Source organism: Protopterus annectens, chromosome 5.part0 (assembly GCF_019279795.1).
Source record: "Protopterus annectens isolate FY-2018-M chromosome 5.part0, PAN1.0, whole genome shotgun sequence".
Lineage (NCBI taxonomy): Eukaryota > Metazoa > Chordata > Ceratodontiformes > Protopteridae > Protopterus > Protopterus annectens.
In genome coordinates, this window is record NC_056735.1 from 1894284901 (window position 1) to 1894299202 (window position 14302).

The 14302-nt window shown below is 37.3% G+C and overlaps 1 protein-coding gene across 1 annotated transcript in view; it reads left to right on the top strand.

Annotated features, from left to right (window-relative positions):
- The window catches only part of GTF2F2 (general transcription factor IIF subunit 2), a 2274453-nt gene that overhangs the window by 219739 nt on the left and 2040412 nt on the right, over window positions 1-14302 (top strand). The window contains exon 5 of the mRNA XM_044071713.1: window positions 11115-11259. Within this exon, the coding sequence (XP_043927648.1) occupies window positions 11115-11259 (145 nt within the window). The remainder of the gene's footprint in view (window positions 1-11114; window positions 11260-14302) is intronic.

Below are 14302 nucleotides of genomic sequence, written 5' to 3' on the forward strand. Positions count from 1 at the left end.
CTGCTTTATTCCACTTGACTCTTGCCATCTTTCCCCTCCCAGATGAAGTCCTTCAGCTCTTTATTAATTGCTACCCAGAACTTCTCCTCTGGAAAAATATGCCTGACCTGTGTGTAAAGCTGCAAGAACTAAAAACATTTTAACACTTGCATTTTACTATCCATATCTATATAGCAAAGCTTCCATTTTCTCAGTTTTTTGCATTATCTTTTATTTAGTCTCTTCCCACATATCCTTAGCTGCCATACTAGAATGCTTTTTAATCCATACTCCTAAATATTTCATTTTATCATGTCCACATAAATATGGGTATTCCTGAACCATTTCATGTGTGGGTACATAGTTTACCACTACTGCCTTTGTTTTAGCTTCATAAATTTTGTATGCCGAAAAGATGAAACTGTCTCAGAATGTTCCACAGCAGTGTAATATCTTTTTCTGGTTTTGGCAGGTACAAAATAATAATATAAAATCTGCAAATAAAGCCAGCTTTTCTTGACTACCATACCAATTATGTCCTTGAATTTATGAATCCCTTATTTCCTTCGCCAGTGGTTCTAAATATAATGTAAATGATAAAGAGGAAAGAGGACACCCCTGCCTAGTTCCTCTGCTCAAGCAGAAATTATCACAGAGGACCCCACCCACTTTAATTTTAGCTCCAATCCCTCATATTCTCCTGAACAACCTTATATTTTTTTCAGGAAATGCAAATGCTTCCATTGCCGTGCTGATAAAGTCCCATCTTACTCTGTCAAATGCTTTCTCTGCATCAAGACCCAACAACAACAACGGTATTTTCTTAGTCTGCTTCCTTCTGGATCATCAGTGTTTTGTTTAATGTTGTCAAATGTTTGCCTCCCCTACACAAAACCACATTGATCATATCTATCAGTTTTGGCATTACTTTTGCCATTCTTTTAGCTATTATAGACATGAACATGAGCACTTTATAATAATGGGCCTGTATGAAGCTGGATATAATGGATCCTTACCCCCTTTAGGTATTACAGCTACCAGTGCTTTCTTCCAGGATGGTGGTACTTCTCCTCTTAAGATATTGTTGAACAAAATTTTCCAGATCTTTATAATTTTTTTTTCTTCCAGCTTCCAAACTTCCACAGGAATACCATGTATTCCAGGGACTTTCCTGTAGATTGGTTATACATCACAATTTTTTATCTCATTTCCTTCTGTCCTAACTGTTAGTAATTGAGCCGCCTCTACCTCTAGCCTTGGCATATTTCATTCTTCCATAATCATTTCCATTTGTATCTCCTCTTGATTTTCCAGATTTCTCTACTTTATAGAGACTCTCCTAGAATTTCCAAAATATTTTTAATACCTCTAAAGGATCTCTTGTTATTTTCTTTGTTATATGTGACACCCGTGCACTGGCCCAGCAATCAAGGAGCCTCAGTACTCACCACTAACACCAGTGAGGGACGTCCATATTGGGAAAGGATAATACACACACAGTAAAGTACAATTTCCCTTAAGAGCACACAGAGATCACAGTCAGTTTGGGGCTGGTTTCTCCCTTTCTCTCCAGGTCCCCAATAAGACTCCCGACTGGTACAACTATAGGGTACAGATCTCAGCCTAGTGTGCAAGCTAAAACCTCCAGCACACTCTCTGTCCAACCAGTGTTTCATGTCCCTGCCCAAGTAGCTGACACACACACACTTTGGGATAAGAGTACAACCCCACGGACACTCCTGGGGAAGGCTGGCACAGGTTCTCCAGCTGTGCCCTTTTTACCCAGACTATATGGTAGTACCACTTGCCACCACCCACTAATATTTATCAGCTCCCAAAAGACCCTTATGAAAGTGTGTCCAATTATACTGTGCAATATTATTATCCAAATGGTAAGTGCAACTTAACAGTCAAGGCTTATTTGGAGTGACTTGGTACAGTGTCACTGTATAAATGAAATGTACTCTTAGATCTTAAATTATCTCTACACAGAACAGCTACAGCTGAAATGTTTAAAAATGTTTAATAATAATTAATAACAAGACAATACTTACTGCACAGTGCTAGTCAAGAGTTCAGAGATCACAGGAAAATGCTTAAAATAATACAGTAGAATAGTTTTGACATCAACACAGAAAAACACTTAGAAATAGCTAGGAATTAGGAAGATTAGACTAAGAGAAACACTAAACTCCAAGATCCTACTTACATACAGACACAGGCAGAGTGGTGAGTTGGATGTTTTCAAGACAAAATGCTCAAATGCTCTCATTCTTTCTGTCCTTAAATTGATAACACAGTACCACTGATTCATTTCAGATTACACCATTTGTTTCTGGTTCCCAGGCTAACGGAACTCAGAGGTTAATAGACTGATCTTGCAGCTGATCAGGAAGCCAGAGCAATAAAAGAAATTATACATGTAAATTCTAGCCATTAATTCTGGCCTCAAAACAATAGGCAGAATGCCTCCTAGACATCTCTGCTTAGAGTTTTAGATCAAAGAATTTCATGAAATGCTTGACTTATCAGCTTTCTTACAGCAGAGTGCACTGTTATATTTTTTCAGTCCAACATCCACTACAGTCTCTTCACATTTAAGAGAACTAGCCTGCGACTTAGATTAATATTTACAAATGACAAAATCATCTACAAAATTCTAGCTAGGCTGGCAGCCTTTACCTAAGTTTGGAGATGGCCGTTTCTACTTTCTGTTGCCTGAGTCATTGTGCTGAAAGTTTTGTGCTCTAGTGTTATCAAAAAAGTTACTTTACAGCAATCTTTCTAAGCTCGTGCATATTATCAAGGTAATCCATTATTTTCTGCCTAGCATTCTGCAGTTGATCCTCCTCTTATTCTGTGAGATTCCCCATTTTCTGCAGTACTTTCACATTTGTCAGTCTCTAAACCATTCTTGTTACTTTTTAACCATAGCTGTTTTATTTCTACCCTATTTTAAACTCCACCTTAATTTTTTCCCACTCCCTAGCTATATTTTCAGAAGAAATTTCTATCCTCTCTAACAGCTCCTGAATAGTCTCCACTACCAATTCCTTAGGTTCCTGTCTTTTCAACAAATAGTTGGGAAAACACCAGTGTCTCATTTTTATATCATTACCCTGTGTTTTTATTTTAGCTATTAGTGACGCATGATCTGAAATAGTTATTGGGTGGATGTCAAGACTTTCAATTAAATGCATATGTTCCTGTGAAATGTAAATTCTGTCTAGCCTAGCCCAGTTTTTATATCTTGGGGAATAATATGTAAATTCACTCCAAACTTCTGTGCCAAATATTTTCATAAATTTCTTCAAAAATCTGCCATGCTTTGTTATATTTTCCCTTCTGTGCCTCAGACACATCCTCACTGCTGCAAATCAAGTTTCAGTCCCCACCTGTAATATTCCTTGCTGAAAACTGATTATTTCTCCCAGAATGTTGTTAAGCTCCATTACAGCAGTTTTAGGTGGAATGTAAATACATGCCAGTGTAATCCTCCTCTATTGCCAGTAGCCCCTTAGCACTAAAAATCTGTCATCATTATCTTTATCTTTTTCTGTCACTATTGGAACTCCTCTTGCAATTAATATAAGTACTCCTCTTTTCAGTTGTCTCCGGTATTCTGCTGAATAACCATCCTGAAAACTTTTCTATATCAAATTCACATATTCATTTCTTTCTAAGTATGTTTCCTTTAACATAGCTATTTGCACTCTACATTTTTAATATAGTTCACTGCTCTTTCTTGTTTGTGTTTATCTGTGAGGTCATTTACCTTTAAAGACATTAAAGAAAGCATTATATTAAAAGTTATTATTCCAGACATTTGTATGTAACACCTTTTTTGCTAAACGTCTAGTTCTGGCCTTTGTGTTGCATGCATATAATTTTTGGTAGGTTGAACTTTTATATAGCTGTTTCTTGTCATATCCATTTGAGCCTATACCATATCTTATAAAGCTTTTTGTTTTACTGAAAGCCCTCAAACAAAAAAAGAAATGCATCCCAATGCCCCCCTAAAACCTATTAACTTAATACTAACACACAAAACTATGTACACCTTCAAATATAGAAGTTTTAACCTCCTAATAAGAACAAAAGTCCCAAACTGACAGCCACACTTAGACTTTAGATAACCTAAAAGAAAGGGCATCCATGCTAAGACGCATTGTGCAGTCTGTGCTTCCACTAAGTGCTAATTGGTTTTGTCTCTTCTTTATAGCTCTGCCAGCTGGGAAAACCCCTGAATGTTTTCAGAGAACATTAACTACCTTGGGAAAGCCCCTGAATCCTTTGAAAATATTGTCTACTTTGGGAAAACCCCTGAATACTCAGAGTACTATCTACATTGGGGAAAAACAGAGTGCTTTCTGAGAAGTCTTCTCTTAGGCAAGTTCTTTTTCCCCTCAGCCAATCACTCTCTACCAGACTGTAGCCACGTTCTCTTTATCGGATTGTCTTCATGCATTGAGATAGGTTGTCAGCCAGTTTCTCTTTATCAGATTGTTTCCATGGAAACATGAAGACCAGCTGCAGAATTGTTAGGAGCTTACATGTATTTGCTAGAAAAAAGCCTTATAATATTCAATGTTCTTTTCCATTTACTTGCTCTCTCATAGACTGTTTTATTAACAAGTTTTAAGGTCTTTAATGCAGTAGTTTCCCCATGCAAGAATGAGAGAAAGCATATTAATCTCTCTTATTAACCAGGATTTTTCATGCATTGCAGTGCCTACATTTCTTAAAACTGAACAAGAATAGAAGGAGGGGAGAAAGAGAAAAAAAACAGAAGCACCTGTTTACGGTCCCCATTACACTTGAAAATGAAAAAGGACTTTATAGCATGTAAAGAAAACCACATGGCACAAAATTGGTACTATTTAAGGAAAAAAAATCTTTGCCTACAGATAACGTTCTCCCTCCTCTTGTCCTCCCCAAAGCACTTTTCCTACCATTAATGACATGAGGTAGGGTATATGCTTTAGAGTTCCCCACAAGTTTAACAAACTCTGAGAAAGTTCAACGTTTTCAGAATTTCTTGTTCAGTCATATTTCGCAAATAATATTGCATTGTAATTCTATATTACGTTACTGGTTTCATTGCTGTTCATCTCCGAAATCCTGTCTCTGCTTCATTGCCATCATACTCTAGATTCTTCTAGTCAGCTCTTGTCATCCCTTCCTTCTCTCCAACATTTTCTGTTGAAACAGTGGAAAAGGTTTCATATGTAGCCTCTCTGTAGTCCAGAACAAGAAGAAGCAGAATATCCATCTGTTTTACAGCTCACTTTTTGTTGGACAAACTTTTGCATTTCCTCCTTAAACATGTACTTCAGCAAAAAATTATTTTGTCCCTCCAGGGAAGAAGACCTTGAAGACAGCTGGGTACAGCAGTTTGAATCTCACACCTGAATCACTACATTCCCTGAATAGTGGGTTAAATCTGCTCCTCTTCTGTCTGGTGTACGATGAATAATCTTTCTTCACAAACAAACTGCTGTCTCTCACTTTTAGTACTTAGTCCTTCCGCCACAATTTTGTCAGAATCGCCTCCTTCTGCTGGTAGGATTGCATCTTTACTTTTAAAGGTCTAGATTGCTGTCTTATTGCCAGGTTTGGAGCATACACACGATATGCCCTTTCAACTTACAACTCCTGCTGTGGAATAAGAGTCCAGTTGCTTATTTGTGCTTTCATAAAATTAATGCAGTCTGTTCCTTCCAACTTCTCTGGTATAGCTGAAAATCTCAGGTTTTCCCTATGTGCGCTGTCCTCCTAATTCTGTTATTTTTTGAAAGATCTCTTCCTGAGCAGTGTCATATTCAGGCATTATTTTCTTCCAACCTCTGATTTTTGCAGCGTTATCATCTCATCTGAATATCAGTTTAAAGCTTCTTCCATTTTTCCAGCCTTTTGTTGTTTGTGTTGATATACTCCATCATTGTTTTGTTTATTTTAACAAGGTCTGTATGCAGTTGCCCTATATCTTCCTGTAGGTTACTGGAAGCCATGTCTTGAAGGTTGCATTGCTTTTTGCTGAACAGCTGCAAAACACGCCCCAGTCCGTGTTTCTTCCTCACTTTTTGTAGCTGATTTTTTCGGGCTTCCTGTATTTCTTTTATTCCTGGCATCCAGGCAGTACAGTCACTATCCAGTTACTGAAATTTACCCATAAACACAAGTCTGCTGGCTTTCTGTGCTGAGTTTCTGTTTTCACATTGGGAGAGCTAGACATAAGCTGTGCAATCTTGGAGGTCCCCAAGTCTTATGATTTTTTTCCTTTATTAAGGGTGTAAATGCTGTTTGCTGTTTTTAAAGAACAAACCAATCTATTTCTGCTGTGGTCATACCCTTTGTAATATATGTACAGCTGTTGTGTAAGAAATACAAACTGGTTGAACAGAAGCAATGACTGTGGCTTGTTCTTTTGTTGTATTAAAGGAATAGTTGAAGTTGTACGTAATCCAGTTTTCTATGTTTTCAGTCAGGGCTGAGCATGAGCCATTGTGGATCTGTCCACTTACCTGGTTGTCAAACGAGTAAATAAGATAAACTCATTTGACCCAGAAGAAGATGAGTAGAGCCTTATGCATTGTTTCCACTAGCACTTAATGTTGGTGATGGCTTCATTGTGTAATTTAAAAAGCTGTGTGAACATAGCTGCTGTTTTTTTTTCCTCCCTCTGAGTTTACTGATCCTTTGGCTTTAATTTTTTGATCCACTATTAGTTGACTTATGTTGTTTGCCTTCTTAGAGCAAGTTGAAATTGGAAGTGTCAACTAAAGCTAATTGCTTCATTGCGAGGCATTTTTTCATATGAAAAATATTTTTTTGGATCTCTAGACTTTGCACTGTAGTGTTCAGTTTGTTTTCCACTCTCAAAGCCTCATTTTTTGAGTATACGTTTGCAGCTCTTTTAGGATAACATAACTGGATTTTGATGCATTGTTTAAGTGGTTTGATTGTTAGCCTTTTATTTGGTATATTGTTGTGCAAAAATCCATGCTCGTCTTTCTGTTTTGGGTAGTTCTGTTCTAAATTTTGGTTGTTCTGTTATTTCATATCATGATGCAGTGACCATTTTTGGGTTTCTTGTTTCCTTCTGTCAGTGTAAGAGTGACTTTTATTGACTGAATAGAAGCAGCAGTCATATTAGGTAGTCATTAGGTGGATGGCATCATTGTAAGTCCTGCAGTTGGTACCATCGGTGTTTCATCATATAGCTCTGGTATAGTTTAACTGGCCCCCCAAAGTGTTGGCTTGTTTCAAAAGAAAAGCAGGAAAACATGGCCGATTCCATATCTTTCATATAGCGTATAAAAAATCAGTGTATGGAGGCATGAATTTTTAAGCTGAATGACTGCATGGGCTTTCATTTGTTGGACTGTGTAATATGTATATGTTGATCTTTGTAGATCCACCCATTATGAAAGAACTGAATCAGGAAGAAAAATCTAAGATTACCTCCATTTCAGGTTAAAAGCGACATTTTGAGGGAGTAGAACTAAAATCAACTCAGGAGGAGATCTGAAATGCTGAATAAAAAAATACACTAAAAAAGCAGCAAGTGTCTTACCCAGAAAAAAGCGGATGGGGAGAAAGTAGTCCAAAGATCACAGTTATGGTTGAAAGTACAGATAATAGTTTGATCAGTCTTATGTGGCTCAATGTAGGACTTTTTAATGGTCAAGAAGAGGTAAACTTTTAACCAAAAAAATGAAAGACTGATCATGGTAGCTCAGGATACTGAACTATTAGAAAATGGTGCACAGGTGCATGAAATGGGATAATTGCAGACTCTACAGAAAAGAAATAGACACAGCTGTACACATACCTGTCAACCCCTTAGCTCAAGAATTCAGAACAAATCCAGAAATAATGGGAGGAAGAAAGACCACAGTCAGAGATGGATTTTCAATATTGCCGTTATAAATTTAGAAAGTTGCTGGAGTAAAGGTTTTGCATTTTTTGTAAAGGATATGAAGTTTGAGATTCAAATATCTGTCTTATTTAGTGACTTCAGCCATCAATTATTTGCCAGAAAACCATAAATTTTTATGAGGAACAAACTAAAATCTGGGTAGAAATCTGGACATACTGAGAAATTCTGGAGAGCTGAGAGGTGTGGCTGCACACCACATTGCTGGTTTCAGTTTACTTTATGATGGGTCTGCGTTTTGAAAGATAAAATGTTTTGGAGAGGCAGATTATATCTGAAGCTGCAAACATTACTTATTAACCATATATCTCTTTCCTTTATTTCTACCGTATTTTTAAACTCTTATTTTGATTTTATCCCAATCACTAGCTATAACTTAGAGTAATTTCAGTCTTCCTTAATAACTTCTGAATAATTTCCATTACCCATTCCTTAAATTCCTCTCTTTTTAACGTGTAGGTGGGAACGAGCCAGTGTCTTATTTACTTCATTACTCTGCTTTTTTATCTTGGTAATTATTGGTGCATAATCTGAAATAGTGTGTAATTCTCAATTTAAATACACATGTTCCTGTGAAATATAATACAAGTCTAGCCCAGTTATAGTACTCTGGGGGGGTAATATCTAAATTCTGTCGAAGTTCACGTCTTCCATACCAAACATTTTCTTAAATTTCTTCAGAAATCTATCCCCTTGTTATATTTTCCCTTCTAGGCCCGCCTCATTGTTGCAAATTACATTCCAGTCTCTAAGTAATATTCCCTGCTGAAAGTTAATTATTTCTCCCTTTTTTTTGTTAAGTTCGTTAGTAGCAGTTTTGGGTGGAATACAAATATGTGCTAGCATAATACTTGTCCCTTGCCAATAGCCCCTTACTATCACAAATCTAATATCTTTTTTCCGCTCCTCTACCAATTAATATAAGTACTCCTCTTTTCCTTTGTCCCTGGTATTCTGCTAAATGTACATCTTGAAATTCTTTATCAAATTCATATGCTCATTTCCTTCTAAATGCGTCTCCTGTAGCATTGTTTGTACTCTGCATTTCTTAATCTAAGTAGTCTTTTCCTTTTCCTCTGTACCTGTCAGGTGATTCACACACCAACAGAATATGGAAAGTGTGGCCATTATAATAAGTCATTCCCACCTGTTATATATGACGGCTTTTTTAAATGTCTGTGTCCAGCTTTTGTGATGCATCCACTAATGTTTGGCAGGTTGAGCCTTTATATGTTTTGTTTTTCTTATCAACATGAGAACCTATGTCACATTTTACAAGACTTCTTGTTGTAATGAAAACCATCACAAAACCCCCCCCCCACCTTAGAACATCCCCATAACTTCACATTATACAAGCGCACAAAACTACGTAGATCTTCAAATAATGAAGTTTAATAGGAGCAATTGTCCCAATGAAACAGTTGCTAACACAGGCCTTAATTTTCCTAAAGTTGCGGTTAGCCATACTAAGATGCATGTTATTGCCTGTACTTCTGCTTACACAAATTTGTCATTTTATCTTTATTCACCTCGCAGATTTCAAAAACAACTTGCATGTTTTCAGAAAACATTAACTTTTGGCCTTGAAGAAACCAGTGTTTTGGCTTTTTATTGCCTTATCAGCTTGTCTCTTTTGAAACGTAAGAGAAAAAAATGTAGTCCTCAGCTGCAGACTTCTAAAGGTAAGCTGAAACATTTATTGCTAAAGGAAAACGTTTCATTAATCCTGACATTCACCTATGTAAAAGTAAGAGAATATCAGCGCTGTGTGTGTGTGTGTGTGTGTGTGTGTGTGTGTATATATGTATATGTGTATGTATGTGTGTATGTGTATGTATATATATATATATATATATATATATATATGTGTGTGTGCATGTATGTGTGTGTATGTATATATGTGTGTGTATGTATATATGTATATGTATATATATATATATATATATATATATATATATATATATATATATGTGATTATATATAGATATATGTATATATTTACGGTTTGTGTACATTTGCTTCCCATCCCCCACCTCAACAACCCAGTATTGCAGCCTATCTTAGATATGCTTTTGTCTAGCCTTTTTCCTCTTTTTGTGTTGTAAAGCCTTCATTTCTTCATACTAAAAAATAAGTAAAACTTTTGTTTATCATTATCACATACAAAAGCAGCTAAATATGCCTTACTATAAAATATGCAATTGTTAGTGTGAACAGTTGTCTAGAAGTAGTGTTAAGAACAGAAATTGAATTACTTTGTATTTTTCCCTCCATTCAGTGTCCTTCCAAACACTGACATTCTGCTTTTTATTGAACAGCTGCAGGATTATTCCCATTCATTGTTTCCTCCTCACCTTTTCTAGTTGGTTTTCTTTGAGGCTGTCTCTGTTTCTTCTTTGCTAGCATAGAAGCAGTGTACTTGCTAGCCAATAACAGAGTTTACTAAAAGTGACAAGAGTTCCCAGGCATTGTCTTTCAGTGTTTTTTTTCACACTGGGAGAGTTGAAGTTAAGCTGTTGATCAGTGTACAGCCATCTTGGAAAGTCATCCCTTTGAATTATTGTGCTATGATACAATATCTCATTTTAGTACGTGTTTGAACAAGTAAAGAAAAAAGCTGCATCCAAATAAGATTATGTGCAATGTATAGGTGAACATATTAAGTACTAGTAGTCTTCCACCATTATTGTTTTATGCTTTCATCTAGTTGGAGTGCTTTGATCTGCTTTGATATTACTTGATTAATGCAACTGAAGTTTTGTCATAAAATTTATTCCAGCTAGACACAACAGTAATAGTGTGTGCTAGGAAGCAGGGAGATAATGTATGATAAATCACGGAAATTATACTTCATAAGCTAGCATTGTCCAAGTTGACTGATTTGTAATGTACTGTGTAATATTTAGTTTGCTGACAATTGTTCAGAAACTGTTTAGTACCAATTCAGACTCATTAGTGTGTTGCCGGTAAACTTGGCAAACTTATGTACTCCTACACTGAGTTTAATGAGTTTTCTTGAGTGGAAAGTATGACCATGGCTGGGAATGCTGCGATGCATTGTGATTTAAGTTTGAGAAAATGGGATTAAACATCTTCCTTTGGGGCAGGAATTTATGCTGCATTGAGGGGTCTTTGATGCTATGTGATGGGAAGAAATGTTGTTGGGGTAATTTTAAGTGTTATGGTTGTTTTTCAGGTATCTTTCACTCTTAATGAAGAACTTGCTAATATCCAGGACATTGGTGGAAAACAAGCCTTAGTCAGTGCACCCAGAGAGCACCCCTTTCAGCTGCAGAATGTAGGGGGACAAACACTAACAGTCTTAACTGAAAGCTTACCAGGTAAGTTTGGAGGTGTTCTGTTGTAGTTAACATGTTGCATTTTGAGCTGCTTTTAAGGTAAAATAACATTCCTTTTTCATTTATCTGTTGATGATTGTTAACATTGCTTGGTCTTTGAAGTTGTTCAGTAAATTAGATAATATTTAGAAACGGTAGACTTTAATAGTATATTACTGCAGTGGTGGTGTTGCGGTAGCATTGTCTCCTCACAGTAAGATGTTATCCTGTTCGATTCTCAGCTAGAGCTCTTCTGTGTGGAGACGTGCGTGAATGGGCGTACCTTCGTTGAAGGTTGTGCGTCAGGGCCGGCAACTTGGCACGTAAAAATCTACTGCCAATCATTAGCGGGCCGGAGTTCCGCTGTGGTGACCCCTAACCGGGAAAAGCCGAAAGACACAACAACAAGACTTTAATGGTATATTAAGATTGCTTGGCCTATGTGGTCTGCTGATTTTTGTTTTTATGTAGCTGCTGGTACATAGTGTATTTTTTTCACTTGCTTTGAAACTCTGCATTTCTGCCAGAGTGCTTTGAAAGGTGAAGTATAGAGAACTACATGAAGTGCAATATGTAGGGTCTAAACATTTTTATCTGAAGTAATTTTAACTTTGTGTTTTCTTCGGGTGATACCCATTTCTTAATATCCCAGCATCCTACCAGCTTTTCTTTGTAATTTGTCTCCTTGCTTAATTACCTTTAGTTGGCTAATATATCTAGCCAATGTCAAGTTTCACTTCTGCTGTTATTACTTTTCCCTAAGACTGTACATTTGCTTTCCATGGGGTTTTGATTTCTAGATCCATTTTTTTGCATTAAATTTATGCTGCCATGTTGTAACTGCTACTTAAAATCTGTTCAAGCTTGTTTTCATCCTTTCTGTACATTCTTGTATACTAACACTGTTGCAGATGTTTTGTGTTATTAACATAAAGGCATGCTTCTTATTCTTTTTCGTTGTCACTGTTTAAAGATGACTGATTTCAGCACTGGCTATAAGTTATGCTTCATTGCAGATCATTTCATGTATGGACTGCTTTATTAATTTTTGTGTCCTTATGCCTTGCTCATGTTTTGCCACAGTTGAACTAAAATCTGCTCCATCTTATGTGCTCTTTGTTTCTTCCCAGTCCCATATAAAGAGCTCTGTTTAAAGGCTAAGCCATCTCTGCAAAAATGATGGGACTGCATTAACCATAGAAAGATGCAATAGAAACTTGTACTCAGAGAGAGGCTGCTTGTTAGTTCCAAAGGGATTGTGAGATATCTCTCCCATCCTGTATGTCATTTCAGTAAGCACAGTTGAGAATTAAGTGCCAGGTGTTGACTCTCCTTTTGTTATACTAGTGATACAACAGTGTATCTGGATAGTATCACTGATCACGAGGACACCTTTTTTGGCACATTGTTTGGAGTCCACAAATAAAAGGTTTAGTCTGAACAGGCATACGTTTCAGTACAGGTAGATGTCCTTCCTTTGATTACTGTTGCAGTTATTACTAATGAATGGGGTTCTCCTGGCAAGAATAGCGGTATGTCCTGCTAGGATAACCAAGCCAAGGAGTCTTCCTTTCATGCTGTACATCTGACATATGATCAAAAAGATGTGAAGTGTAGGTGGTACATAAGAGGTGTAAGAGCACAAAGTACCTCGGAACTTTCTTGCTGCCAGCTTGAACATTGAATATGCGTTTCATCTTTAGTCTCTCAGCTGAATGGCCTGTGGCAGTTTGTTGCCTTGGACAGGTTAGTTATCCATGTTGGAGTATCTTCCTCTTTTCATCTTATTTTGACAAAATTTTCATTGTTAACCAGGAGAGGAAAATGACTCTGGAAAACAAATTCCTTTTAAGGGCAGTCATTCTAAATGCTTATTTTGTTTAGGCTGCAGTCACACAAAATGTGTACTGTTGGTTAGTAATTTGTTCCTAAGACCCTTAGGAGCCAGTTGCCTTTTCTAAAAAAAAGTTATCTTGAGAACCAAGGGCTCAAAGTACTTGCACAGGTTACAATGGCTTCAGAAGCTCGGTAATATGACGTCTGTCTCCAACCAAAGACTGAAGCTTCTGGTGTTTGGTTGGACCTGGGTGTCTGCTGTACTTCTTGATGAGTCTTTGGACTGTCTGGGTTTTCTGGGTGCTCTCGATGTTGCGACCTCTTCAGAAACTGATGAGACATCCTCTAAGTGCAACTAGTCAGATTGCTCAGATGACCATCTTGGCTGTGAAGGGAGAACCACAGCTGGGTACATCTGAGGGACTAAGGATATTCCTTAAATTTTAGTTGGGGAAGAAGTTCCAGTTCCCTTATTGAGGTATGTCATTGGGGATGGACCCTGCTTGTTATGTGCAAGGTCATGTTCTTACTAAATGAAGCAGAAGACCAAGCGTGCCGTTCTTGTCCTCCTTGTGTTAGGGGCCCTCAGCATGAGTGGCATGAGTTTTTCCAGGGGCACCTTAAAGCTATCATGTCTCTTGGTTCTTTTTTTCTGCTCCCAATCCTTATTCTTCTCAAAGGAGACCTAGAGATTTATTTTCTGAGGAAGAAGACTCTGACTTGGATACAGATTTTTTGACTTACTCTTCCCAGATACAGTCACCTATGGATTTTGAGGAGCATGACACTGTCTCCTCATTTACCCCAGATTAACTTTCTTTTGGGGTGGGGGGGCACTGTTAAAAATTATGAAGCACTTCAGTGGGAAGGTAAGTAGGTATCAGATATGCAAACAAGCCACTGTACTTTTTAAATATTGGGAGGTCCCAATACCGTCATCCATTTGCCAGTTTTGGAAGCTTTGCAGGATGCCTTTGTCATCACTTCCCCTTAATTCAGAATGTTAGCCCTTCTGCCTCCAAGAAATTTCACACTAGTATAGGGTTTAGGAGTCTCTTAAATTTCTGTATAGAAATCTTTCATCTGACCCTGCTGTAGCTTCCCAGAAATTTAACAAACCTACCAAGGTGTTGCTATCTTCCAGTGCATTGCCTAATGATGAAGATGTCAGGACTGTTGACAGATAGGGAAAGAATGTTTACACATCCTA